This window comes from Tympanuchus pallidicinctus, unplaced genomic scaffold (genome assembly GCF_026119805.1).
Source record: "Tympanuchus pallidicinctus isolate F22 unplaced genomic scaffold, pur_lepc_1.0 scaffold26, whole genome shotgun sequence".
In the NCBI taxonomy this organism is placed as follows: domain Eukaryota; kingdom Metazoa; phylum Chordata; class Aves; order Galliformes; family Phasianidae; genus Tympanuchus; species Tympanuchus pallidicinctus.
Window position 1 is genome coordinate 525,909 of NW_026294743.1, and position 27,027 is coordinate 552,935.

Below are 27,027 nucleotides of genomic sequence, written 5' to 3' on the forward strand. Positions count from 1 at the left end.
TCTTCAAGAAAGAAAACAGCCATGCAGTTAAAAGTTCCAGGACAATTTGGGATGTGGGAAGCACATTTCAACCTTGTGTATTCTACTGCCTTTTAAAGGGTAGAAATCTCTGCAATCAGCGCAGAGTAAGGCTTCAAGTTAATAATCTTAATATACATAAGGTTTTAACTCATTTATGAAATCTTCTAGTACATCAAGATAGCAGGCTTAAAGAAAGTAAAATAATCCAAAACTAGCAGTTTTTTCCACTAGTACAAACTAATTGGTGAGCTGAAGCATTCTGCCAGTGCCTTCAAAATTTCAAATAATTATTAAATGCAGAGTTCATGGAGGACAATTGTTGAAGAACGCATTTGTTGTTGCATAAATAACAATCACATAATAAGGCTTCAATCTGAAATCGTCTTATTCACAACACGTTGCATAAGCATAGGGCTAAGTCTAAAAGACAACAAGGTTGTCCTTGCATCAAAATTATTAAAAAATCTTACCCATTCTCTTGGCTTAAAGACCGCTACGTAGGAATAATGTTAGGGTGTCTCATACGCAGGGAGCTCCACGATAAGAGATGAGGAAAAGAAGCACACCAACCTTCTTTCATTCTTCAGAATGTGTCCAAGACCACGTGGGGCCAGTTTTTTTTTTTTACAGCAAAGGAATTTTGTCTTGGTCAGACTTTGAGATTGATGAAGAATTTTCACCAAGGAAAAGCAACAAATTGAAATTCCTGAACTATACTGTGCAAGTAACTGCAGATTTGCATTTGCTGAAGGTGTCTCCCAACGTGTTCTCATAAAAGAACCTTCTGCTAATTCTATTCATTTAAAATATGAGTATTTTAGAAAATGAACATGGAACAACTGTTGCAAAATGTTTTTTTAGTTGCATAAATTATATATTCCACATTATTCTGAACCCCTTAGCATCTCACATTCAAGCTTGAGAAGAGTCATTATGAAGAGGAGAGGTTATGAAGTGTGCAAGATAATGTCAAGTGCTTATGTGCATCACTGTCCTCTGCTGGAAGAAATCAGTCCTACTCATATGTTTATGACAGATTAGCTTCTATTAGCAGCATCTCACAGAGCAAACAGCAAGCAACAGCTAATGTACATTTCCATTTAAGCTCCACAGGCCTGTGGTTTAGGACAGAAGGTTATTAATTCTATCATCTGCTAGATGTAGCTGCATAAACAGCATCTAGAATGCTAGCATACGCCCTGGACAGTGATCTTTATTGCCACATTTTGTGAGGCGCTAACATCCTCACTCCTGGAAGGGATGAGATCCCACTGCTCTGCATACAAGATTGTAACCAAATGGCACCATACGAGCAACATGTCAGGCAACAGCAGGTGATTTGCAAAGATTTGCAAAACACCACTCATAAAACATCAGCTGGTTTTGTATCAGACACCAAAACAAAAGAATATGCAACCCTTGGGAGACCCTGAGCGAGAGACTTATTAAAACAAGAGATCAGACGAAAACAGAAAAGTAACCAGTGTCTTGTGCCAGCACTTCTAGGACGACCGCTAATTTTCTCAAGCTAGACTGAGGACCTGTGGATTCAAGGCTCTCGAGACCTTCTCAGACTGCACTGAAACAGTGTCTCGCACCGACAGCACCACATAATCGGGCACAAAGGGCAACACCTGTCCAGAAATAAGGGAGAGAATTGGCCCAGAAACCAGGCTCGCACCTGCCTGCTATTTAGGCGCCGGGTCAGCCGAACTGAGGGATAAAAGCCTCACGCTCATCAGAATCTCCTGCTTTATCATTCCCTCCCCTCGTAAGGCGAAGCGTGCGCGTGCAGCTCGCTCCTCCCTCAACAGCAGGCTTAGGTAGGACGCCAAGGCGAGGGCTCTGTCGGGAGTTGGAGTTCTCCTTCCGGCCGCTGCGCGCGGCCATTCCGCTCCTGGACTACATTTCCCAGGGGGTGCTGCGGTGACCCCTCAGCGTTTTGCAAAGCAAAATGGCGGCGCGAGGCTGCGGTGGGGTTTGGCGCCGAGCGTTGCAGTGCGGCCCCGGGGGGTCTTGCTCTGCTTCCCGCCCTTGGCGGGCCGTCGCGTGCAACGCCGGAGGTGGGGCGGTGCCGCTGGGGCTGAGCGGGTACGGTGCTCGGAAAGCGCGGGGAGGGGCGCTGGACTTCTTCCCCCTGGCATGTGAAAGCTTTCGTGTGCTCTGTTAGCGTTCAGGATTTCTCTCCACGACCGATGATTTAAATAAAGTTACGTAGATGCTGGCAGGAATGTGCTGCTTCGGGTTGGTCCTTCAACGACGTAGATAAAGATGCAGCGTGAACGAACGCTGCGTTCCTCGCGTTTGGTGAGCAGGCCCAGAGCTCTGCTTATCTTTGTAACCGAGTGGAGCCTGACTGCGCTCTGGTAATTTTTCAGATGCCGTGCGGTGGTGGGGTTGTGTTGCAAAGAAACGGGATACTGAGATAAATTGGCCAGAAAAAAAATAGATCAATGTCTTTTTTTTAAAACTTTTTTTCTCTAAAACGAGGTGTTTGTTAGGAATTTTAATATTGCGTGTTTTAAGCATCTGCATCTTAAGCCTAAAGCAGATACAGGTGGCATCTGCATGGCTGCAGGGATGCTGTAGGGTTGTGCTTGGCTGTATGAGGGCAGGCAGACCGAAATGCTGTCGTGCCTTCTGTTTGCCTGTGGAAAGAACACTGTACCTTGGCGGTTTGATATTTTTCAATAGCTTGCTTATCTGCTCTAGCTCTCCAGGTACTTTTGTTGCTGAGCTATCTTGTTGTAGGAAGGTTGTTTCATCACTGAAATATTAATTTGGCCACTTCATTTGTACAAGGGCAGATAATTGCTTACAGAAACTGTCAAGCAATTCATACTGTAAAGGTGACCCTTTTTCTCTTATCCATATAAAGGTTATGGATGTGAGAATTGCAATTACTTTCCAGATAATATAGAGAAGCTTGATTCTGTAGAGTATGTTCAGAGAGCAGTAGCTCTGTAGTTGGAGTGATGATTTCTCTATTACCAGATTTCTAATGTTTATGCTAATGTGCTACTAACACTGCTCTGGAGAGCTGCCTTTCCCAGCATGCAAGTGACTAGCTGACAAAGAATACATAATTTATTATGCCACCTGTCTGTTGGAAATTTATCAGACTACATGAGAAGTAATTGATATTTATGATGATTTCATAATTTTCCTGAGTTACCAAATTAGGGTTCATCCAGCATGCAAGTTTGCCTCATTAATTTCTGTAAGACTTCTCATCTAAGGCAAAGGCAAAAGTTTCAGATCATTAGATTTTCTTTCTTACAGCATTCTCTTCTGTATATAATCAACATACTTTGCCATACAGTCCTGTCTTTACATGTTTTGAGTTATTGCCTGGTCTCCAGTATTGCAACACAACCTTTGCCACCATGCTGTAGATGGATTTGCAGTATCGTTTGCAATCTTTTTTACATTATGTTAGACATTGTAATTTCTTTAAAATGGCATTTCAAATATTTGTAAAAAAAAAAAAAACAAAAAACACCCAACACCAAACAACAAAAAAAAACCCAATTGCAAAACTGTTTTTAGGTGTTTTTTTTAAATGTCATCTGTATGTTGACTACATTTGATTTTTATTTTTTTTCTTTTCAGTCTTGCTCCATGGGCACCGGTTGTGGGTCTGGAAATTCATGCACAGATCACTTCCAACTCAAAACTTTTCTCTGGCTCCCGAGTCCAGTTTGCAGCACCTCCTAATTCTTTGGTATCCTTCTTTGATGCTTCTTTACCAGGAACTTTGCCAGTAAGTTATGTTTTGGCTTGATTTTCATAAGAATTTATGTCAGCTTAGTTTGAGTACATTTGAAATATTTTGTTCTTTTTAATATAAAAATATAGCCTGTAGAACTATTTTTACATGTTTTCATGTTTTCTGTCTGATTATCTGAGATACTTGATTTTGATTCTTTTTAGTCTACTCACTCCCTAGTTATCAATATAAGTATTTGATATTTTCTGCAAAGAAAAAAAAATGAGTGTCTGTTTGATATATTAAATGAATTCCAGTATTTCTCTGAGACCAGAGTGTATTTGATTAGTGTGAGGCACAGGGTATTCTTTAAATTTGAGAGCTACCTAAATTCCTGTGAGAGAAGGACATCTTGGACTTCCAAGTGGCCATTTGATGCTACTTTGTCATATGTATGTTGATGTAGCTGTCATGTCCTGTTTGCAATGTTTTTACTCTGAGATTCCTTGGTTTCCAGAGTAGAAATTCTCTGGTTTAGCAAAGTGTCAACTGTTCCTAATTTCAGTGAGATGTAATTTTAAGAAAAGAAGAAAAATCTGTGTGAAAAGTTGTGAACAAGTCAGAACAGCTAGCTAGCATTTTGCAATGAGAATTAATTAGGGACAACATAATGATTGTTTGAAGTCACAGCTCAATTATAATTTCGTTTGGTCTGTTTGTTTGGTTTTTTTTGTGGTACCTGTGCCAGTGCTTCCTTAGAATTCTCTGGGAACCCTAGAGATTTAATATAAATATATATATTTAGTAAGTATAACCTTATACAGTGAAAATAAGTACCAAAAAGACTTGGCAGAGCATTGTGCAACAAACATGAAGACATTGTAATGGGGTCAAATTATTTCATGCAAGAACACTCCCCTAGGTATATTTGTGGAGGTTGAATTACCATTGCAAGTGTATTTCTTTTAATCTGTTGGAAGCTTTTCTTCACCTATTAAAGCTTATATGGGAACTGCTGAGTCACAAACTGAACCTCTGATTGATCACCTGAGGCGAGCCATGAGTCAGCCAGAGGAGCACAGGCGAAGGCAATTCAGCTGTGCTGCTGGAGCGGGGTGGAGCCTGGCTGCCCCCCTCCTAGACCTATTTAAGAGCTGGCTGCCAGGGGAGAAGGATCTCTTCTGGAGAAGAGATTTCTCTGCTGGTGTTTTGTGTGTGAGCCCAAGATAGGGGTAAGCCTTCTATTTATTGTCTTTTGTTATCGCAGTCTGCTTTGCCTAACTCTCTTGTTTAATTTGTGATTATAACATCCTAATATTCTTTGGTTATATGAAGCTTTAAGTAATATCATTAAAATGAGAATTATAGGTGGATTGATACATGCCATGTGATCCTTAAAGAGAGAAATGAGTTGATATTCATTCTGTATTTGCGGAAGCATGGAAACCTAAAGAAGTGGAGGTTCAGTGCTGGTAAAATTTGGACTTGACTCTGGAATTGGTGCCAATCTGGAGCGGTTTCAGACCTAACTGTGTGGAAATCTTGAAAACTTGCCAGAGAGAACAGGAATCTTCCAAAATCTTTTGGTTTCAAAAGCTTCTAGTTAGACTGGAAACATGGAAGATGAATTCCTTTCATATGAAGGCAGGCCAAAGTTAGGGAGTTCGTAATCATGTAATTGTTTCAGACTAACTTAGCATTCTGAAAATGGTGGAAGTTCAGTTAAATTATCTGATGCTTGTCTTCAGTCAAGTAGAAAATGTTCTTGAAGACCAAAAATGAGCTTTTACATAGAGTTTCACTTTTATGTAAGTATTTCTGTTCCTCCAAGTTGGAGAGGTGGTTTTTTTTGGCTTGTTTTCCTCTGCTAGTGTTTTACAAATGAGGCTTTGTATAGCCTTTGTGAGAATGTATTAATATGTGCAGGCTTTGGCAGAGAAGATAGCTGCACCTGAGATGCTAAAGCGGGGTGGCCAAGTTAATTGAAAAGTAGTGATTCAGTGTTAGCTTCTACCAGCTCCTTTTATCAATGCAAGAAAGATATTTATTTTTTTTTTCTGTGTAGTAGTAGTGCAAACAGGATTGAAAGTGAATGTTACAAAACAAAAAGAATGTTACAGTGTGATACAGAATACCATCTGTAGTCTTACCTGCAATTTTTACCATTGTACTTGCTATACACAAGTTGGAGAAGGGTATTTGTTCTGGAACCAAGTGTTAATTAAATAGAAGTGGAGCAACATCTTAAATGTTCTAAACTGTCTTTAGAAGGTATGCATTTAGAAGGTATGCATTTGGCCTTTCGACTCTGTTTTGTTGAGAAATGAAAAAAAAAAAAAAGCAGAGTTTTAAGGGAACTGAAGAATACAATGTAGCAGAGAGTAACTGCTGTTGTAAACTGAGACCAACCGTTACCGTTCTATGACAGAGGGATTTAAACTTACTGTGGGACTGTGATATAGTTTTGATAGACAACTGTACTGTCACTCTGCTTTGCAGTGGGACCAGAAGGAACGGTGCGGAGGGAGCTTTTCTATTTGTTATACGTTTCTTGGTCACTAATGAGCATGGGAGTGATCTTTTGCTGCATAAAGGTGTTGTTTTAGCCTTTCTCCATCTTTCTGTTTTACATTTTTTTCTTGTACTGTTGTGCAAGTTATTTTATGTTACTGCTACAAGTAAGGCCTTAGGAGGACTGTAAAAAACAGTGTTAGCGCCATGAACATTCAGCTATGCCACTTTGATAATGTGCCTCTGAGAGACAGCTACAGGCAAGAAGTGCTATGCAGGTGTACTGCTTTTTTGGCATAAGGCAGAAAAAATGGCCTGACAAAGCTTTGATTAAATAGTGAGACCAGAAAGCACACCCCATGCCACTCTACAGACTTCATTATTGTGCTCTGTGGTGATGGAGCCCCTCGCCCCTGGACCAGACAGCATCTTGCAGAAATTTCTGTAAGGATTGCTTCGCTTTGGAACAAAATATAAACCCTAAAAATGTAAGAAAGGCTTTTTTTAAAATCAAAGTGGATGGACTTGGCAATGAACTTACTGTGGTGTATTCAGGGGACTTGTTATATTAAGCTAAAGACATGGTGTGGTGTATAATGCATTATACATACCTGTAGATTGATATGAAATCCTTCTGAGGATTCAGAAAGGTGGCTTCGCTTCCACTCTGATATATCCTTTGTGTTAATTCTAAGAATGTCTTAAAGGTTTCTAAAGATGAGTGGGCTCACAGAAAGTGAATCCAGATATTCTCATTCTTGAGGTAGCTGACCAAAAGGTAATTGCAGCTCAGCCTAAGAAATAAGGTAATAGATCTAGTAGCTAAAGGCTGAAATCTTTATTATCTGTACTTAGTCTTTGATACTCATCGGAGCAGAAGATGCACATTTTCTGTTTGTGTGCTTCATGATTGAACTGAAAGCTTGATCCTGCTTTGTTCTAGGCAAATATACTGAGAAATAATCTAGGATTTACATAACTCAGGTTTAATGTAATAAGATTTGAACGTTAGCCCTGCAGTCTTAAGTGTCTTCAAACTATTGACACCTCGAGCATTTGAATTTCGTTGTCCTTGTAGTGTGAACAGATTCTCTTGTTTATTTGTAAGGTGACTTTTGGCAACACTTGGAAATAGCCGAGATGTGCGTATAATAAAGAAAAAAATTATTCACACTAATGAAATGGATTAAGATGTGTGGTGAAGACTGCTATCCTGAGATTGATGATAATTTTGGGATATATAAGTGGGCTCTTCTGAAAACAGTGCCTCCTATTTTATCACATTGTCCCATGACATCAGAAGTGGATACTGGTGGTAAAGCAGCAGGAGCTGATTCCATTACAGGTTGTTGCTGTGTGACAGATGCAAAGGGGCAGTCTGACAAAATGGCATCTGACATGGGAGTGTTTATGAAGCAAAGGTGCGCCACTGAATTCCTCCCCATGGAATAACTGGCACCTGTTGAGAGTCATCAATCTTTGCTGAATGTTTCTGGGGACCAAACAGTGGGGGTGAGCATGGTGAGGGGGTGAGTGGTGTGTTTCAGCAGTGGCGACAGCAATGTGAAAGACAAGCTGTGTTCCAGTCAGCAAGGAGGATTTTTACAAGTGTGGCATGCAGGCTCTTGTTTATTACTGGTGAAAATGTGTTGCTAATGGTGACTATGCTGAAAAATAGTGTTTTCTAGCTGTGAATTTGCTCTGTCAGATAGTGTTATTGTGCTCTTTGAATCTGTTGTGGTTTTCACGGGGGGGAAAAAGTAGACGTTACTTTTGGAGTGACATTTTTTTGATTAGGCATCCTTCAGGATTTGACAGCTTACCCATAGCTGCTATCCTGTACTGAGATTTTCATATCCTCATTTTAAATTCTTTTAGTTTTCCACCAGGAGTGCTGGAAGGATGCCTTCGCACCCTACTGTATCTTCTCTCAGCTGCATAATGACACTCCCGCAACCAGACAATATTTTTTTTTTTTTTTTGTGGAAGGAAGTCAAACTAGAATAGCTGTTAGTCCTTGTTGGTTCAGGTATTGTATTACTGGCAACCTGAAGTCCAAAATCTGACTTCTCCACAGCTAAGGATTGTCACTGCAGCACTGTTATTGCACCATTGTCTTCCCCACCCTGCAGTGCAGTGCTGTCGAATTGCTGCCCAGGGACCTGGTAGGGGTAATAACCTGCTTGGGGATGTGGAGGGTGATGCTTTAGTTACCTTATTCTGTGTCGAGACTGCGTCCATCCTTCACTGTGACAGATACCTGGTGTTTTTACAGCTAGCTTGGGGTGATAGATTATCAAACTTGGTGATGAATTTTACGTGTTATTAATATACAGGTTTTACCTGATGAATTTGCTTTCGAAGGCACTTGAATGATTTCTGTGGATTTTGTTGTTTCTGTCACCATTTATATCAGAACAGAAATGGTACTTCAGACCAGAATTTATACTTAGTGTTTGAAACTAGGTTCTCTGAAACCCTGGGCCAGTTAAATGTGGTGATTGCAGCACCTGCTTTACCAACTTGTGACTTCAGTAGTGTTTTGACGTTCCTGCTGGCACGCGTATAAATTTACCCCTTCTTGTAATACTTTGCTTTGAAAAACTGTTTCTTAGCTCTCCTTTTAACTACATTTTAATTGCACACCTTTCTTGAGGAATCGGACTGTCTTATGATCTTTGTATGTGTGGTGGTTTAGCTGTCATAATCTACCTTTTCTTTTCTTTGAAACCACATGTGCTTAAGTTGCTGTATCCATCAACTCTCCTTTACTAGTAAATGAATAGTAGTGCCTGATGGAAAAGTGAGTGCATGCTTGTTTTAAGCTATTTGCTGATGTCGAGGTTCAGTTTAATTGCTTGCTATGTTTTCCGCTGAAAGGATAATAACTGCTCAGAGAGAGATGTTTTCTGAGAAATTCATCTACAGCAGTCCTTTCTTTCCAGATGGTATTTGGGTTTGCCGCATGCATTGTATCATCACAGTTCACGGCCTTTTGTTGCTTGCACAGTCCCACCTTGCTAGACTTGAAAGAATGTTAGTGCTAGTTCCACTGGGCCTCTAAAAAGAAAATCCTGCTTAGTTTAGAAGGAACTCGAGGAGAGAAACAGACCTTCAGATGATTTGCACCCTGAGAATGCCCTTAGAGTTCATAGACCCTTTAATTTCTGAGTGCATGATGGATTAGAGCCTACCTATGTAATTTCAAGCTATTAATCAGTTCAGTGCTGTTGAACTGGTCTGGAGAAGCCTTTCAAAGATGAGGAAATGTATTTCAGGTGACTTTCAGGGCTGGTTTATTCTGAAGGGTATTCCTCATATTTCCTTCTCTGTCACAGGATCATTTACTGCCTGGGTTAGTTAAGTATGGAACTAGTTTCCTTCAGTTTGGGTCTGAGAAATGTTACGCCTCCTCAGTTAATGCACTTGCTTGCATTGACTTTCCTTCACACTAAGCATTAAGTGCCATTTTTCTAGAAATGTCTTTGCTCTTGTGCTCTGGAATGTTTGGTGATGTTTGTTATGGCTCTTCTCCCAGGCTTTGAAGAATTGCCCTGTAAAGTTTTCTTTTCTTGCTCTGTCTCCTTTATCTGTGAGAAGTTGCAGTATTAATTCTGGGTGTTTTAGTCTTTTTGTCAAGGCTAACAACTCCTGTAGGGCTTTGTCTTAACATTTCAGAAACTGTGCTACCTACTGAGCTCCCTTCCTTTTAGCTCTTGTTGGCATTGCTGTTTATACTTAACAAGTCCCCCTGGCTAATGTAAACTTGTCAGTTAGAACTGCACTGAGGTGGCTCTAACATCTTGCTGTCACCTCTTTCATTAGATCTGACAATGCATCGGTAATGTTATGTGTGCATTTTCACTTATGTCTTTCACATTTTCACTTATGTCTTACTGTGTTGTTTTTTTCTTGCTCTACCTTTTCCTTTTGTTTTTTACTACTTAGTGTAGAACTGGTGTTTACAACATTGTGTTTCCCTTCGTATGCACTGTTCTGCTGCTGCAGGGATTGTGCCATCCCTGATATGTGGAAGCACGGCTGTTACGTGACAACTAGACAGATCAATGTCCCCTCTTTCTGAAGTTACTCTGAGCTTACTGCTGAAATGCATGTTAGGTTATTGCAGTAACATTTCCCAGCGTGCTAGGGATTTATCTGAAGTTTGAAGTGTGGGTGATTTGGCAGGAGTGGGAGGAATTTCTATTGCTTCTTCACTATATATGCTTTGTTAAGATTTTTATCTCACTTTCTTTTCAAGCTGTTTCCAGGTGGTTCCCTTTGAGGGGATACAAGGTAGTGTAGCAGTGTAGCACAAGGGATATATATATATATATATATATACACATGTGTATGAGAACAGTGCTCTGTTAAGGGTTTCAGTAGCAACAGTGATTGATTTTTATTTTTTTTTTAGCATTTTGACTTTGCCAACTGATGTCTTGCTTCTTTGTTCTTCTTATCAATTTTGTCTTTGAAGATTTTTTTTTTTCATTAGAAGGTATTTAGGAAACACTGTCCAACAGTGTTTGATGTCAGGTAATTGTAGACTGGGTCTTTGTTCTCATCTTGGTTAGCTGTCTCATGTGTAATGTTGCGTAACTGTCAGTTTTATGTATTGTGCTTGAAACTTATCTTGGTGCAATTAGGCAGTAATTGGTTCCTAGGGTAAAATTAATTTATTTCTTTGTATTTTTCTCTTTATTAGCCACCTTGGTGCTGTAAAGATGGAATGGCTATTTTTATTTATTCTATTTTCGAAGGAATATATGGGCTCTTGCCACTGGAGTTCAACTACACATGTGGATTTTAGCGTTGCAACCATTGTTTTCTATACAGAAATGTTATTTATGTATTTTCATTGCCAGGATCAGCCAAATTGTCTAAAAAAATTTTGAGCCTGTTGAAGCATTCGTTAATGTATCAGGAAGTGCGTGAACAGACGTCAGTGAGTTTGGGATCTTTGATGGAATTGGGGAGAAGATGAAGGGAATCTTGGAGGCAGGAGGGTTGAAATCACTGCTTAGGTAAAACAAGGTTGGATACTTATTCATAGGAAATCAGTTTTCATTGGTCCTGCTATTCTTACCTTTTAACAAATAATTACAACAAAAAACTTGCTTTCTAACAGAGTATTTTAGTTTGCTTTTTTAACAGCTTTTTGCGAGATTTGCTGTGTTGTGTCACATATTAACTTGAATTAGTGTATTCTTGTCTTTGTGTGTGTTGGTTCTCTTCTGTTTTACCCTTAATTTATAAGTTGTATTCCTGGGTGCTCTTTCTGGTGAGTAAATAAGTGCATTTCAGGAGACAGAATGGACGAAAAAAGGCTGAAGGAATTACAGTAAGGGGCTGTGAGTTTTTGGTGAATGCAAAAATTGTGCTGAGGAGCAGAGAGCAGACAAGTCAGAGAACGACAGTCACTGTATATTGAACTTGAGAATCTGTTGCAACTGAGACAAGGGAACTTACCCTCCACAAATCTAGGAGCAGTGAGCAATCTGCAAGAATAAACAGGGCAGGGAGCTGCTTTAGACACTTCAAATTCTGTTCTGTCTGAAGTGCTTGGAGTTTTCGCTATTTACCAAGTTAAGCACCGTTGGGTATGCTGAGCGTAGCAAATGTCATTTGTGTTGAAAAGCCTCTGTTAGACTTATATTTTATTTTTTATTTGCGGAACACGTTTGAAAAAAGGTCTGAGAAACTCCTTGTCAAAACTTGGAATTTGAATTTGGTCGCATTGTGTAACTTAAGTTTTAGCCACTGACCTCTAGAATCATTGAATTGTTTTCCTCCTGCGTTTAACTGAATCTCACATGGCTTTGGCATTGGTTTGCATTTCAGCTGGTGCAACAGAGTACCCATCCTTCTGACTGGTCACAAAACACATGTGGCATACCCTGAAGATGCTGCTATAAGTAGGAAGGGTATAAGGAATAGATCTGGGATGTTGATGGGAATGCCACAGAAATGCAGTATTTGATTATGGAGTTTATTAACCATTCTATTTCCAGTGCTTTGTTGTGTCTTCTGCTTGGAACCAGTTCTTAATGACACAAGTTTATTTGGTTGTAGCCACAGATGATGGAAATGTGAACACAAGAATTACTGGTTTAAAGCTGTGCCATGGGATTGAATCCCTCACTACCAGCCCAGAAAATTGGTTGTTTCCTCTGAGAACACGGCAGTCTGAATGGAATTTTCCTTCTGTGGGTTTTAGCGACTGTTGTTGAGAAACTCAGCAGTCAGTATTGAAATAGCCTTGAATTCGGTGACATCTTTCTGTTTTTCTTACTCTCAGGAGGTCATAATTTCTCTGTATTGCTACTGAATTTTTCTGGTTATCACCGCTACTACAAGATAGCTCGTCCTATTTTCAGCTTAGTGGGATGAGCTCTCAAACTAGCTCTTCAGCTTCAAGAGAATGTGCCTTGTTATTCTGTGGATACACCAAAAGTAATGCGTTTGAGATCTGAGCACTTGCTAAGATGTCAGAGTTCGTTATTTTTGAGATATGCCATGTGTAAGTGTATGCTGCATCACTGCAAGCCAACTCTGCCACCAGACAAGGTTAGGTTTAATACGTTTTGTATAGCAGTATATATCTTTGATACCAGACAGCAGAAAGGTAAGGTTACCAAATGTATTAAGATATATTTAACTCTACGTACTGCTTCAACTTCTCAGTTGCCATTCTGTTCTTTCCCTGTTCTGAAATCTCTTTGTTAGTCTGAAATAATCATTTCAGATGCCTGCTACTTCCTCCCCTGCTTGCTTGCACCTTTCCTTAGGAGTGAGAACACAATCTTATCTTGAGGCTGGAAGTATGCTGTGGACTGAAATGCAGGACTTGTTAACTGAAGCTGGCCTTCCCCTTGAATCTTCCCTACACTTAACCTCATTTGTTGGAATATTGAGGCTCTTTGAAGACCAAAGTTGGCTTGTTGTTACTGTATGCCTATGGAGGTGGAGTGTGGTTCCCAATGGCACTATTGAAATAAATGGGTTATTTGGAGAAGAGTTAGCTCTTGGTTATTGTCCTACACATCCTGTACATGCATAGCTTGCCCCTTTCTGTGTGTGGGGGAGAGTGCCATGAAGGAGCTATATGTTCAAGTACTCAACTGCAGTATCCGATTGAAGAGTTGCCATTATGTTTGTACTACATAGATAAAAATAATTTATTTTGAAGTTAACCTTATTAATGCACTTCAAAGAAGCATACATTGGAGCAAGGTGGTACTTCTTAAAACTGCAAGAATAATAGTGCTGAATATTGCCGTTATTGGAAGCAAATAAAACTCAGACTCATATGAAATAGGAGTACTGAAAAGTATGATTAGATGTATCTGCTCAGGTTTCTAAAGATTACTACCAGGTCTGTGGAGAGCTGGTTAAGTACATAGCACTACTTCCTCCTTCCAGCTGTTTTTGTGAAAAGAAACAAAAATTACCTATTTCTGAGATAAGTAGTCCTGTAGGTAATCATGGGATGCTGATTTCTTCATGTTTAGAAGTAGGAGTGGAAGTCTTAAGATAATGAATTAATATGGAATCTAATTCATTAAAATGTATGTCCTGGGATCTAATTTATTTTATTTTTTTACATTTCTGGGGTGTATGTTGACTTTATTGCATTTAGTGCAAGAAATACTTCGTTCTGCAACACATGTCCCGGTGTGCTGCTGCCTCAAGAAAGAGAGAGCAGAAATCAACTTTTTTAAAGAAAGAGATCTAGGTGGATTATTTTGTCTTTTTTAACCTATCTTATGTTATACTTATTAGCAAAACAGACCAAAAAAGCTGCATCTTAATTTTTAAAGTGTCAAAATAATTTACGAAATATAAAAACTTCTGTCTTTATCTAAAAGGGAAGCAGTTTTCTGAAATGTAGTAGTACAAGGAGTAAATAGTCATCTGCTGCTAAGCTATTGATGGAAAAATGAACTGTTCAAAATTTGCTTTTGGTTGGAATTTATCCCATTTAAGGTATTATATATAGTTTTGTAGAACTATTGAACAGTTTTGTATTTAAAACTAAGGCCGTGACTAAATTGACCTTGCAAATAAAGATGTATTTATAAAAAGAATCTTTGTCCTTGTGAAGTGGATATAAAGAAGTACAAGTATTAGAACAAGTGAGATCTTAGTTGAGTTGTTCTTTTGTTCCTTCAACTCTCCATTACCACGATGCTGTAGCAGAGTAGCACAGCTATAAGGGAAGCATTGGTGCTGTTGAGATGCCATTGCTGACGTTTTGTTTTTTTTTTTTGGTTTCCAGTACAAACAAGGTACACCTCCTACTGTGATAACTCCCAGGAACTTCTTGAAGTAAATACCAAGGAAATGTGCTTCTCTTCTAGAAGACCAGGAATATTTAAGATGGCTTTCTAGGCTCTCTGGCCCATAGCTATTCCAGGAGCTCCATAGCTTCCTTTCAAGGCTAGCGCATCCGACTGGCAGCTTGTCAGTTCAAGCCAGTAATTTACATCTTTGGTGCTAGTCAAAGCTGTCAGCTTAATAACAGCTTACCAGATATACAAGCTGGAGGGACTTACTTCAGGCCATTAGTATGGGAAGGTTTACCTATTAGATTGATATTTATCACTGAAGATTATTGAAGAAGCTCAATCAGTTTGAAGGAAATCAGTAGTTTGCTTAGCCAACTCTTAGTATGCACAGCATAGATCATCAAGTACTGGAATAAGTAGTGATAGTCACTTCAGATATGGAGCAGTATTAGGTAACTTTTGATTCTTGAGGAGCTAGAGGGCCATCTGACTTTTTTTTAATCTTTTATTAGTTATTTTAGTCAAATGTGGCAGGAGAAGAACATCTCCATGTGGCACAGCAGGAAAGATGAATTTTGCAGTGACTTCTATCACCACAAGGAATGAGTCAATTAAGAAATACCACCAAGTGATACTAATGAATCAGTAATGATCTGTTTACAGTGATGAAGCTACTATGATTCAATACGTTGGGGAAAGGTATACTTTGCAGGCATGTAAGTGACCTGTGATACTACATGGAAAATAATTCTTAGCATTTTTATGCTAGTTCTTCCCCGAGCCACCGAAGTGATTCGCTAGCTTGTAGTGTGGAAGCTTCTTACACATGTAAGCAGTCAGTATACTGGAGTTATTCCTTCCACCCCAGAACTGTAGTCTCCTAGCACAATGTGTAAGGTAGGCTTTGTCTTGCTTGAGGCAAAAACTCAAGAGGAAGTGATCAAAGATGATGGCTGTGTTGTAATCATTGTCTGAACTCTGCCAGCAGAACATGCCACAAGGCTCTAATGGACTGCGGTTTAGAGCTTGGGTTTTGTCTTGTTCTCAAATTAGAATCAGTCTCAAGCGTTTTGTGGTCAGGAAATGCTGCAAGTTAATGAGCATGCGTTCAGCACTTTGATGCAGTGGTGGTTTGAGTCTCCTCAGTCTTTGTAGAGCCTTAGTGATTTCTGGTTAAAGAGCTGATGGGTGTAGTTGTCTAATTGGTAAAGCTGAATAGTATTATGCCACGAGGCCTTAGAATGAGGGAAATTTGCTTTTTAAGTTAGAAATGTAGTGGTATTTTAAACATTAAACCATTTCAACAGTTAATAAGCACTGTTATAAGCTTTCTTACAATATCTTTACTGCTCTGTCTGAAAGCATTTAATTGCTGAAAGCAGGATCATCTACTGTGTGATGAACTGCAGCTCTGATACTGAAACAAAGTTTCAGAAGTTAGCTGTTTTGATAACAGTCAGGACTAATTGTGTTCATTGTGTTGCACATCCATTTCGAAGGGGGATTGTTCTTTCTCTTTTCTCTTTTAAAACCAGCTCTATGTGTCTTTAAAAATGTTTAATGAATAAAATGTGTCCCAGCAGGTAAGGTGTTGTAGTAAGCGATATATAGCTACACTAAAGATCTAGAAGTTACCTTGTTGAGGTCTTAAATGTTTAATTTCTGGTCTGTGTTAGCAGACTTTGAGCTTCTGTTGTATGAAGAGTTTCTGCGTGGTATGGTTTAGTACTAGTGGTGGCAATGGTGATAAGGAGACAGTTGGACTGGATGATCTTATAGGTCATTTCCAACCTTGTGATTCTATGATTCTCTTACTTCTCAATGGAAGTTGTTTGTTTTCTTTTTTGTACTGGAGGAGTAAAGCAAATTGATAGCTTTCTGAGGTGAACACCTGGGCAGTGGAAGAAGTGCAGTTAAGTGCAGTTAATCTGTTTTCAGAAACCAGTCTGGTAAATTTAAAAAGTAAATATTCTCAAACACACTGAAGAAAATATTATTTAAGTCTACTATGTCTTGGTGAGTGCAGGTGAAATCAGGTAAATGCCTTTACCTTGTGTGCTCCTTTAATGCTTATACTTGAAATTGCCTTCTTGGCAGCTCTACAGGGTAGGGTAAGATGGATAAGCTTTTGTTCCTGTTTAAAAATCCTGTGTGTGAACATGTCAGAGTTGTATAAAGGCTAACTTGGTCTTTTTTTTTCCTCCTTTATCCAGTCTTATCAATTTTTTTTTTGAAGTTAAACCAACTGTTAAATTAATAAGAGCACACTTGAAAAACGCTGTAATTATGAAACATTGCTTGTTAGCACTGTTTGGACTGAAATTTTCCTTCTGTGGATCCTATGCCTGCTGAGAAGTTAGAAGGATGTAGTTCTGAGAATGATGGATTCATTGTGAGAAACTGTATTCAGCTGCCTTGTGAAAGCCTTGCTGGGTCTTCAGCTCAAGTGGCATTCCTCAAGAACCTAATGCTGTGGCTTCTTGGGTCCTAGAAACCCACACATACATTCGTAGCCATGGGATCAGTTGACATCTCTTTGGTTCTGCTTTAGAGAGCACATATGTGTTTAATTTCATCCTCGTTAAGCACATCTGCATGTGAACTCTCACGAAGTCACTGGGACTTGGTGGTTACAGGCATTCGGAGGTATTGTAATGAAATGGCAGTGCAGTCCCTAATGCAGATCCACAGTTCTCCCACTATGACATGACAGCTAGTTGCAAGTCTATTACTGCTTTTTATTATTTGCCTTGTTATTTTTGAGCATGCAAGAGTACTGCGGTGATCGCAAAAGCAGCCCACCAAAACAGTTGCACATTGTCTCAAGTGCATGCCAAAATGAAAAAGGTGTTTTTTCCATCTTAAAATTTTGCAGATTTGTGGCTACCACAGCTTTAATGATGAGTACAACTACTCACTCAGGGAAAGAAGTGTTGTGGTGTCTATAGACAAGCAATACTGAGTACATACTTCATGTAAGGCAGTATGTGGGAAGCATTTGTTGCATACTGAGTATCCGAGCAAAACCTTGTGTCCTGTTTCCTCAGGTTCTCAACAGGAGATGTGTAGAAGCAGCCGTCATGACAGGCCTGGCACTCAACTGCACCATAAACAAGAAATCCTTGTTTGACAGAAAACACTATTTCTATGCAGATCTGCCTGTAAGTACGCAGTGTAACCAGTCCCTTTACAGCTGTAGGAAAGGACAAGTCTGGAGTGCGGGTGGTGACAGGAGAAGAATCCTTTCATTCATTCCCTGTTTTTTAGTCAGAGTTCTGCTCACCCCGACAGGATGCCGTGCCCTGATGAATAGACAACTGTACCCTGGTGCTCACTGATGGAATACGATTGCTCTGATTGCTGACTCCTTGCTTAGCTGCACGATTCCGGTGGCTTAATGTAATTGAATTGGGAGCTGAAGCTGCTTTGCCCCTTAAGTTTTCCATTTCTGGTGTTTAGTACTAATTGTTTGTTGGGATAGAAGCAGTCTGATAATAGTCCTTCTTTGACAGTGAATGTATAACAAACGAGTTCCAGTGGCATAAACATCATGGTGTCTTTTTTGTTTGTGCTTAAGGATCTGAAAATATTTAATTTCCCTTTAAAACTTGCTCAGCCTGTTCCAATAATAAAAAAGAAAGAAGGCAACTGAGGGTTGATTGGTGGCTTATGTGTTTGTTAGAAAGTGTCACTTGAAATGAAATGTGATTTGCTGCATTTGGTGTAGGTATAGAAACAGTGAAATAAAGAAGAAACTTTGTTATTGCAACAGGGTGCGGAAGTTTTTAAATCTTTTTTCCTCTAATTTTAATAGAAATTTTTCTTTCTAATTTAACTGTTTTTCTTTCTATCAGCTTATTCTGATTTTCAAGAACCTGTCAAAGAGAGGGACACTAGTTTCACTTAGTCTGATTTGAGGCTGAAGACCTGTTGACTGCATTAGAAGGAAAAAATCTGCCTGCTTTTTTTTTTTTTCTTAATCTGGGAAAGATCAGTCATGTTAGCTTATCTTCTTTTTAGGTGAGGTATCCCAGCCATCCAGAGAAGCAGAATAGGAGATTGCTCAGGTCCCAAATAAGCATGTATAGGTGTTGTATTATTAACCACATTGTTCTTCCTTCCACTCTTTGTTCTGGCATTAGAAACGCTTTGAAGTTACACAAAAAGCTTTCAAATACACTTGTTTCCCATCTTGGAAAGAAAATGATGTTACAGTTGTCTGAGACCTAGATTTTTGTTCTCTCTTCTTCTGCGTTGCAAGTCTTTGCTTCCCTTCTGTGAAGTTAACCTGACTGCTCACGTTGTTTCTGGGGATGTCTTCGCTAATATTTGTGAGACATTAAGAGAGGCCATTTTGTGGGGGCTTTGTAGGGAGCTACTGGGAATGTGAATTATCACTTAGAATTATCAGTACTTTGTTCACTTATAAAACTTTGTAAAAACCCATTTCTAGACCTGAAAGAGAAAAAAATGAGATGGCAAAAAACAAACACAGCTTTCAGAATTCTTTTACGCATCTTTAAGAAACATCACAGGTTTATTTGCATGTTGATATTTGAATGGATGTTGAGACTTTTGATGTTTCTACTATTAAAAAGAAAGCAATCTCAAATACTCTTACGATTTCTCCTGCTATCCCTCTTTTCATACACTCTAATTGAAAAAGTTTTGTCCTGCAAAAGAAACATCTGAGTGTGTGTAAAGGAGAAAAGTAAGATGAAAAAGTGTACAGCATCTTGTGAACAGCCATTGTCTGTGAACATGAATTATAGGAGCCTCTTGTTAAATAAGGATGGAAATTTGGTCAAGGAGATTCTGATTTTATTAGCTTGGAACGCTAGTAATTGAGGCTTTCTAGTGACTCACTTCTATAGTTTAAAGCATTGGCAACAAACCACCCGATGTGCTTTTCACAGAGCAGCAGTCCAGTTGGGAACTGTGTAATAAGATGCAGAGTTTAGGCTAATGAGCTGTATAGAGCTGATAAAATAAATCCTGTTCTTAGGGTCTTTTGACAATGGGATTATTGTTACTTGTGAAAATAGGGCTTTGGATAGGAACTGAGATTCTTGTTATTTATTGTCACTCAGCATTTCAGGCTTTAAAAATTCATTTTAATGAGAAGGTTGAGGAGGTGAGAAGAGCTGTATGGTTAGTATAGCCTGCCTACAGTCAGTTATTTTATGTTTGGGATTCTTTTTGTGTTGATTATGGCTAGCAGGTCATGCACTTCATTGCATATAGAAATTGAGCTATTCAGGTGCCAGGCCATTGTCCTCTTTGCCATTGCACTGTCACCATCTCTAAATCTTAGGGTGAACCCTTCCTCCTAGCAAAATATGCAAAGGCTTTTCCCAGCACATTGGCATCTGGCAGGTTTCTTTTAGTTCTCACTACTGGGGGCGTAACAGGCTAGCGAGGACTAAGAGACAGGGACCCTGCCTTAATGCAGTATTGGAGCCTGCTGTGTAATTTTACATCAGCGCAGTGATTGCAGTCCCTTGTCAGTGGCAGCCCTATCTCTGGCTAGCAGTCTCCTCTTTGCTGGGAGTCCCGGATGTGAGGTAGCATTTGTTAGCTGTGTGCTTTGCGTGGGGTTGCAGTGTTTAGCTTTCAAATTGCTGCGTTAATGTAACTGAGTCTTGTTGTCTTCTTCGTTTTATCTATTTATTTATTTATTTTCCACACTGCCTCGCTCTCTTTCACTCTAATGAGTAAGTTACTGAACTGGCAGCAAGGGAAATTCAGCCTGATAGGAAGACGTGCGATGGTCTCAGCTTTTGGGTTGAGTACACTCACTTCTTCAGACAAAATTGACCATGATCACAGAACCACGAGTGTTCAAAAACCTCTTCTGGCTTATTTGCCTCACCAAGGCAGTATCAGTGAAATTTATATCATTGTTGTCAAGTGGTCATGCAGTTGATTATTGACTGTTTATATGTTAGGATAGTATTGTATGCTTGCTTGTACCAGGGTGAGCTCTTACGTTTTTTTTCCCAGATCTCACAGCTAATTTGGATTCAGGTCCCGTGTTATAGCTTCCTTCATTCCCAACTAAGCAAAATAACATGTGAATTTGCCTGTTTGCATGTGTTCCTTCCTCTTATATTGATCATTGTGGAAGATGTTGCAATTTCAGTTTAATGTTCTTAGTCTACAGCACTTGCATGTGAATGTGCTGCTGCTTTCTATAATGTGAATGTTTTATTGGAGTATAAAGTTGATTTTGTTGACAGGCTGGCTATCAAATCACTCAGCAAAGAGTTCCTCTTGCGGTGAATGGGAGTCTGTCATACAGTCTCTGCACGGATAACAAGATGAGCCAGATGGTGACCAAAACTGTGAGGATTAAACAAATTCAGTTGGAGCAAGACAGTGGGAAAAGTCTCCATGATGATGCAAGGAGCCAGACTCTCATTGACTTGAACAGGGCTGGTAAGCTTGGACTGTGCTGTTATTTTTCTCCTCCTTTCTGTACTAAGATTAGTTTTTAGAAGAAAACGAATGACAGAAAACAAGTGAAAAATAAAAACAGCCTGTTATCTCTCTTCTTGAAAATGAAACCACATTGCACTTCAAGTAGGATAATGTTTAATAGGCCTTTCCTTTTGCAGTTGGTTGATGACATTTTGCAACAGCAATTAGTGATCTGTTAGCTTGAATTGTTCATGCCTGACAGTCCTGTAGAGCCATTCAGCTGTGTAAGTTCTTGCTACTGTAGGTGGTGTTTAAAAAAAAAAAAAAGGTATCCTAGAGCATAAATGAATGAAGTTAGTGTATAGGAGTAGCTGCTGGAATTTGATAGACAGTTCTTTTAATTATTAGCTTTGAAAAATATGTAGATTTTCACTTCAAGCCTTAAAACTGTAAACAGAATGAAGCAAGTTAATGCAAAATAAAAGGCTGTGGCCCGGATGGCAAGCCTAATGGGCATCATGCTTCAGTGTCCATTGAAGTAAAAGGCTGTGGCTGGTCGTGTTCTTTGAAAGGGATACTGAAACTAAAAACTACTACGTGTTTTTACAGTTCTGCCTGTTCCAAACTTAGTTGAAGAGAAATATGTTCGAGTCTGCAATCAGATAGGCTTTTAATTGGAGTTGCCTCAGAGGAGAGCCAAAGAGGAATGTATGTGCCTGTTCTGCATGTCAATCAGAGGGTAGACTACTGTCTGCTGTTTGTCTGCTCATTGAAGAAAAGGAGGAAAAGTCTTTATAGCCATCTGTACCTGAGTCCATTGTGACAGTCACTAAATAATACTTATTTCGTTTTGTTTTGTTCTCAAAAAAAGCCCAAGTGCTTTCACGTGTTTAGCCAGTTATGCTCTAATATGCTGAGATCAAAAGCTGTTGTTGCAAATCTATTGTCTTTCCTGATAGGAGTCGGCCTCATGGAGGTTGTAATGGAGCCTGATATGTGCTGTGGGGAAGAAGCAGCTGCAGCAGTCAGAGAGCTTCAGCTTATTCTTCAGACACTTGGGAGCAGCCAGGCAATCATGGCAGGTACAGAGGGGGAAGGGCATGTTCTCTTGTCACCTGTAATTCTCTGCATTTCTGGGAGTTCTGCAGCTTCTGGTTATTTTGCTCTGCAGTTGCTTATAACCCGTAGCCTTTTATAGCTGTTGTTTTTAAAATCCCCAGAGCCAGCCCTAATGTCTGCCTTGCTTCAGATGTGCTTGTGGGCCTGCTTTCCTCTGCAGAGCTTTGCACTGTTAGATTTTATAGGAAAAACCTAGACAGGAGTGCATGTCCCCAGGCTTCCTCAGGTATTTCTCCCTGTCTGTCCTCATGCTGCTTGTTACAGTGCTGCAGCACATAAGCTATGTGTTAAGGACTAGGTACAGAATACGGAAGCTAGTTCTCTTAGCTCCAACAGAGTGGTAGGAGTATGGATCATCCTCTGAGTTGTCTGTGGAGTCTCGGCTGGCCATAATGTTGATGTAAAAACAGTAAACTTACGATGATGTGTGTGAGATAGAGCAAATGGCAGCTTAAAGCAGATATCAGGGTCAATCTAAGAATCAACCAGATCTCAGCTTTTACCATGCTTGATAGTTTCACACGCTCACTCTGTCCCTCCCCTTCTAGAATTATGTTCAGTAGGTGCTAACTTCCCTTCTACTAGGGAGATCTCTGCTAATCTGGGGGAGCTTGGCAGAACATTGTATTGGTTCATGCTATGCAGCCAGCTTGCAGATATCAGTCTCAGGCATTAGCAGCCAAGGTCCCTAGGCATCCCCAGGCACTTATCTCCACGCATCTCAGTGATGTTCAGGATTTCTCCCACCTTTCTCTAACCATCTTTCTGAGATCTCTTTATTTGGAGAATCCCTCATTTTGCACCAACTCTTTTTTCTGGAACTCTTGATAGTTTTTTCCAGTCTAAACAGCACATGTGCACAGCATGTGTTCAGCCTCCTGACTAATCGTTCTGTCTCCTGTCTCTTTTTTTTAGTTGGATGATTTGGGACGTGCCATTTTTGTGTAGTCCCAATGTTACCAAAATTTGCAACCAACCCATAGTTACAGGTAGCAAACAGGCTTCTGCTCGACAGTTTTAGAAGTGCAGCTTGGGGCATTCATCCATTGCATGTTTATGTGCTGTCTGCTAGTGTTCATAACTTAAGCTGGATGTTTATTTTGGCTTGAGAAGGATGGCTGTACTGATCTGGCAGCAGCATCAGGCCAAAGTTTAAATGATTCAGTTTCCTAGAGAACTGAGTCAGAGTGATCTGTCCACCAAAGACTAACGAGACCCAAGGAATGACAGCTAGTGATGCAAATTCTAATCTAATGTCGGAGGAAATAATAATTGGTAGTCATTATATGCTTATACAGTGCTTCACCTTGCCTGCTTCTTTGTGAATCTTTGCTCCACCAAGTGTTACATCAGGAAGGGGCGCAGTTCTTAGTTTTAAACAGCCAGTTGATACAGTTCTTCAAAGGCCTTCATGGACATTAATGTAAATCATCATTTGTCACTTCTGTATCTGGTCCAAATATTGCCTCTGGAATTACATAGTTGTATCTTCCACTGCATTGAGATTTCTGATGTTATGAGAAAGACTCCAGTGTAAGAAACCTTTTTTTCCTGCATATAGTCAGCTTTTAAAGTATTTGAATTATCTTTCTTAGTGGCATTTTAAGAGCTTTCTACTGTGTTTTACCTCATTGTAATTACTTGTTTTCAAATAAGGATTTTACGTGCTCATATTTTACTTGTTTTATTTGCGTGTTCTGTGAAGACAAGTTTTATACACAGTTAATTCAGTAGACAATGAAAAGATGATTACACTGGAAAATGAAAAGAAGCTGGGATTAAAGTGGGCTTTAAGGAAAAAATCTTTTCTAAAAAAGAATTTGGGGCCAGACTCTCCTTTCATTTTTATCTGATTAACTTAGTTATTATGTCCCACTGACACCTACAGCCAAGTGGAAGCAGGCTGTGTCTCAAGTAGAAGCAAGAACAGGACAAGTATATTCCTGCTCAGTAGCAACAACTTTTACCTCAGAGAGGAAGCACATGCAAAACTTCTCCTGGAAGAGATGCTGGGTCATTCTATAGCCTTTGTCCTTCATTTGTGTTTGGCAAGGACTCTTTGAAGACAGAGGAAGTTAATGCACTGTCATCCAGCCTGCTTCTTCAACATGTACCACATGCTCTTCAGTCCATTTTTATTTGTTCACCACAGTGGATTTTGAGCTGTAGACTTTTTCACAGGTTTAAATCTGTGCTACTTTGTGTTTTCTTTAATAGTGCTACCGACTGGAAACATCATTTACTTGTAATCAAACACAAACAGGAAGGCTACAAAAGTTCCCTCTGCAGATACGAAGAAATTATGTTTAATTATGATATAACCTCTCCTTTTTGTTTGTTTGTTTTTCCCACCACTTGAATAGCTGTGGCAAACCTTCTCTTAATGGAAGGAATGACTTTAGAGGCAGAAACCTTAAAAAGATAAAAGTCCTGTTTACTTGAGGTTGAGTCATCAGATCTCTGAGGACGTTAGCCCATTTTGAACTAGGAGTGTGGGACGTTTTTGTATGTAACTTTGTGTTCAGTTTCAATGTTTGTGGCAGCCAGGGAAATCTGGAGAAGAGAAAAGGCTGTGATTTCTTGAAGAAAAAGAAAACTACAAAAAATCCATAGCTTCTGACATTTTGTCCTTGGGCTGTAAATTTCCAAAGGCACCTTAGTGAAAACTGTTCAACGTAACTAAGTTCTTGCATTCCACAACAGAGTAGTATATATACACCAAATTGTAATTCCAAAATGTCTCTGTGTGGTTTTCACAGGAATGGAAGCTCACAGTGCACTGCTTTAAGTCGCTTGTCTAATTCTGCCCTTTTTTTTAAGGGCAGTGAATCAGAAGCTGTTTTGGCTATGTCCTGCACTGTGCCATGCAGTTTTCTCAGAGAAGAATTATGAACAATAATACCAAAAGTAAAAAGGTTGAATTCTCAGAGAAATTTGTATGATTGGAGGCAGAAGCTTGAAATGGAATCAAAACAGAAAGCTGTTATGAGCAGGTTGTTACTCATTTCTCAGAGTGTGGAAGCTTGCTATTAATGCTCTGCACAGAACATGAAGTTTATTAATGCATGCCAGGGTTTTTACTCTAGTTTACAGGGTGGACTATTTTGTTGATTAAGTTTCCTTTTACAGAGGGTCAGCTGAGAGTGGATGCCAATATTTCTGTGCATCACCCTGGAGAGCCTTACGGAGTAAGAACCGAAGTGAAGAATATCAATAGCATAAGATTCCTGGCAAAAGCAATAGGTAAATGATGGTTTCTTTGTTACTGGAGCACTGTTGGATACTTGGGAATTCTCAGTAAAACTGGTGTCTGAGTCCATTGTTTGGCTTTAAATGCCCTGACTAGCTTTATATGGGTGTCCCATCCATGCATGTTCCCCCTAGCCTAGCAGTTCTCTTCAAGCCTTTAAGACTTTGCCTGACCTAGTCACAGATGTGTGAGTTTCCATTGCTGCCTCCTGATGAACCTTGGACCTGTGCTGAAGCCTTGTTTCCAGTCCATGGTCTGGCCTTTGCTGCTGCGGTCTGACTGAACTCCCTGGGTGCACCCTGGACCCAGTTCACACCCTCACCTTGTCTGAGACTGTCAGACAAGTCCTGCTAGTAGCACATGCATCTGTCCACAATGCTCAGACATGCAAGGGGATTTCCTGTGCTGTGGTGGTCCTTGGCTCTAAGCTTGTCCCACCTTTTGGAGCAGCCCTGTTTTTGCTGCTCCCTGACATAAGGAATCTTAGTTAGGAATACTCGGGGGATAGCAGTCACGTTAGTCTGTAGGTTTAACTTTTATCCCTCTGCCTGTAAGAAGATCCAAGCGGGTGATTCAGGGCTTAGTTTGTTTGGCTCTGAGATACGTTAGCAGTGGCTCTTTGTCCTTCAGTGCAGGTGATTGCTTTCCACCATGTACAGTAAATTGCATGCGTGAAGTTCACATGCAAGTTGGATACGAGCAAGAAAGGATGATCATTACATGTCCAAAATATAACTGGCAAGGAGAATGTGAGAATTCTTGTTCCGTATACTCCACTAAGGGAAAGAAAGGTCACTAGAAATGTATGGCCTGTCTGCAGTGCCTGGGAGGAAATGCTTTCTATTGAAAGGAAAGAAGATGAGGAAAACATGCAAAGAAAGAAATAGTGCTGGAGAGAAAGACAGTGACTAATAATTCTGCCTGCATCTACTGCTGTTGATTTTTATTAAGGTTAAAACAACTGACTTTAACATTATTGCACAGCAGTGGAAAATGAAATAGTGGAGTGTACAAAAGCTAATAGTGCAGTATAGTAAGCTTATTCTTTTTTCTCATGTTTCTGCCAGACTATGAAATACAGAGGCAAATTAAAGAACTTGAAAATGGAGGAACAGTTCTCAATGAAACAAGAGCATTTGATTCTAAGCTTGGGTGAGTTCTTATTTTGGAGAAATATCAGTAATAACAGCTTCAGAGTGCTAGGGGATGCCTAGTGACCAGATCGGGGAGATGACTTGATATCGCTCAACTTGTGTCTTCTAAAGCTAATGATCACAAGCACGCTCTCTTCAATGATAGAAACTTGTTCTTGAAGTTGAGGCTTTTTCTCAGCAGTTTGTGTGCTACCTCGAGCAGCGTCTGGGTGAAAGTGACTGCCCTTGTACATACATACTTGCTCTGAAGTGGCTTTAAGGCACTCCTCTGATCCTCATGAGGCGAGGCTTATGTTTTCTTTTTGTTGGGAATCCAGTGGTGTACCTCTTCTCGTGTCTGACTTGTTTTGTTTTATTTCAGGTGCACTGTACCAATGAGAGACAAAGAGGGAAAGCAAGATTATCGGTATTTTTTTTTTTAAATGAAGTTACTTTTTAAAGAACTGAAAACTTATTGCATATATCATATGTAGTCAGTGTAAAAAGCTTGTGAAGTTGGTGTAATGCGTGTGGAAACTTTCCTTGCAGCGGGAAGAGACCTATCAGAATCAG

General features: G+C 39.8%; 1 protein-coding gene and 1 long non-coding RNA gene across 11 annotated transcripts in view; one reads left to right on the forward strand and one right to left on the reverse strand.

Annotated features, from left to right (window-relative positions):
* LOC128084331 (uncharacterized) overlaps window positions 1-1,863 on the reverse strand; it is a 207,798-nt gene extending 205,935 nt beyond the window's left edge. For 3 of the 8 annotated variants that reach the window (XR_008208472.1, XR_008208468.1, XR_008208465.1), the window contains exon 1: window positions 1,703-1,862. This is a non-coding gene — a long non-coding RNA (uncharacterized LOC128084331). Of the gene's footprint in view, window positions 1-1,702 lie in introns of all 8 variants that reach the window. The other 5 variants (XR_008208473.1, XR_008208471.1, XR_008208467.1 and 2 more) reach the window with 3 other exon arrangements.
* Window positions 1,864-1,960: 97 nt separating this feature from the next.
* Window positions 1,961-27,027, forward strand: part of GATB (glutamyl-tRNA amidotransferase subunit B) — a 48,927-nt gene continuing 23,860 nt past the window's right edge. The window contains exons 1-8 of one of the 3 annotated variants that reach the window (XM_052690267.1): window positions 1,961-2,112; window positions 3,634-3,784; window positions 17,580-17,693; window positions 20,772-20,970; window positions 21,912-22,034; window positions 25,201-25,314; window positions 26,389-26,473; window positions 26,837-26,881. In XM_052690267.1, coding sequence (XP_052546227.1) covers window positions 1,976-2,112; window positions 3,634-3,784; window positions 17,580-17,693; window positions 20,772-20,970; window positions 21,912-22,034; window positions 25,201-25,314; window positions 26,389-26,473; window positions 26,837-26,881 — 968 coding nt within the window. In that variant the 5' untranslated portion in view covers window positions 1,961-1,975. Of the gene's footprint in view, window positions 2,113-2,277; window positions 2,388-3,633; window positions 3,785-4,868; window positions 4,963-17,579; window positions 17,694-20,771; window positions 20,971-21,911; window positions 22,035-25,200; window positions 25,315-26,388; window positions 26,474-26,836; window positions 26,882-27,027 lie in introns of those variants that run through there. The other 2 variants (XM_052690268.1, XM_052690269.1) reach the window with 2 other exon arrangements.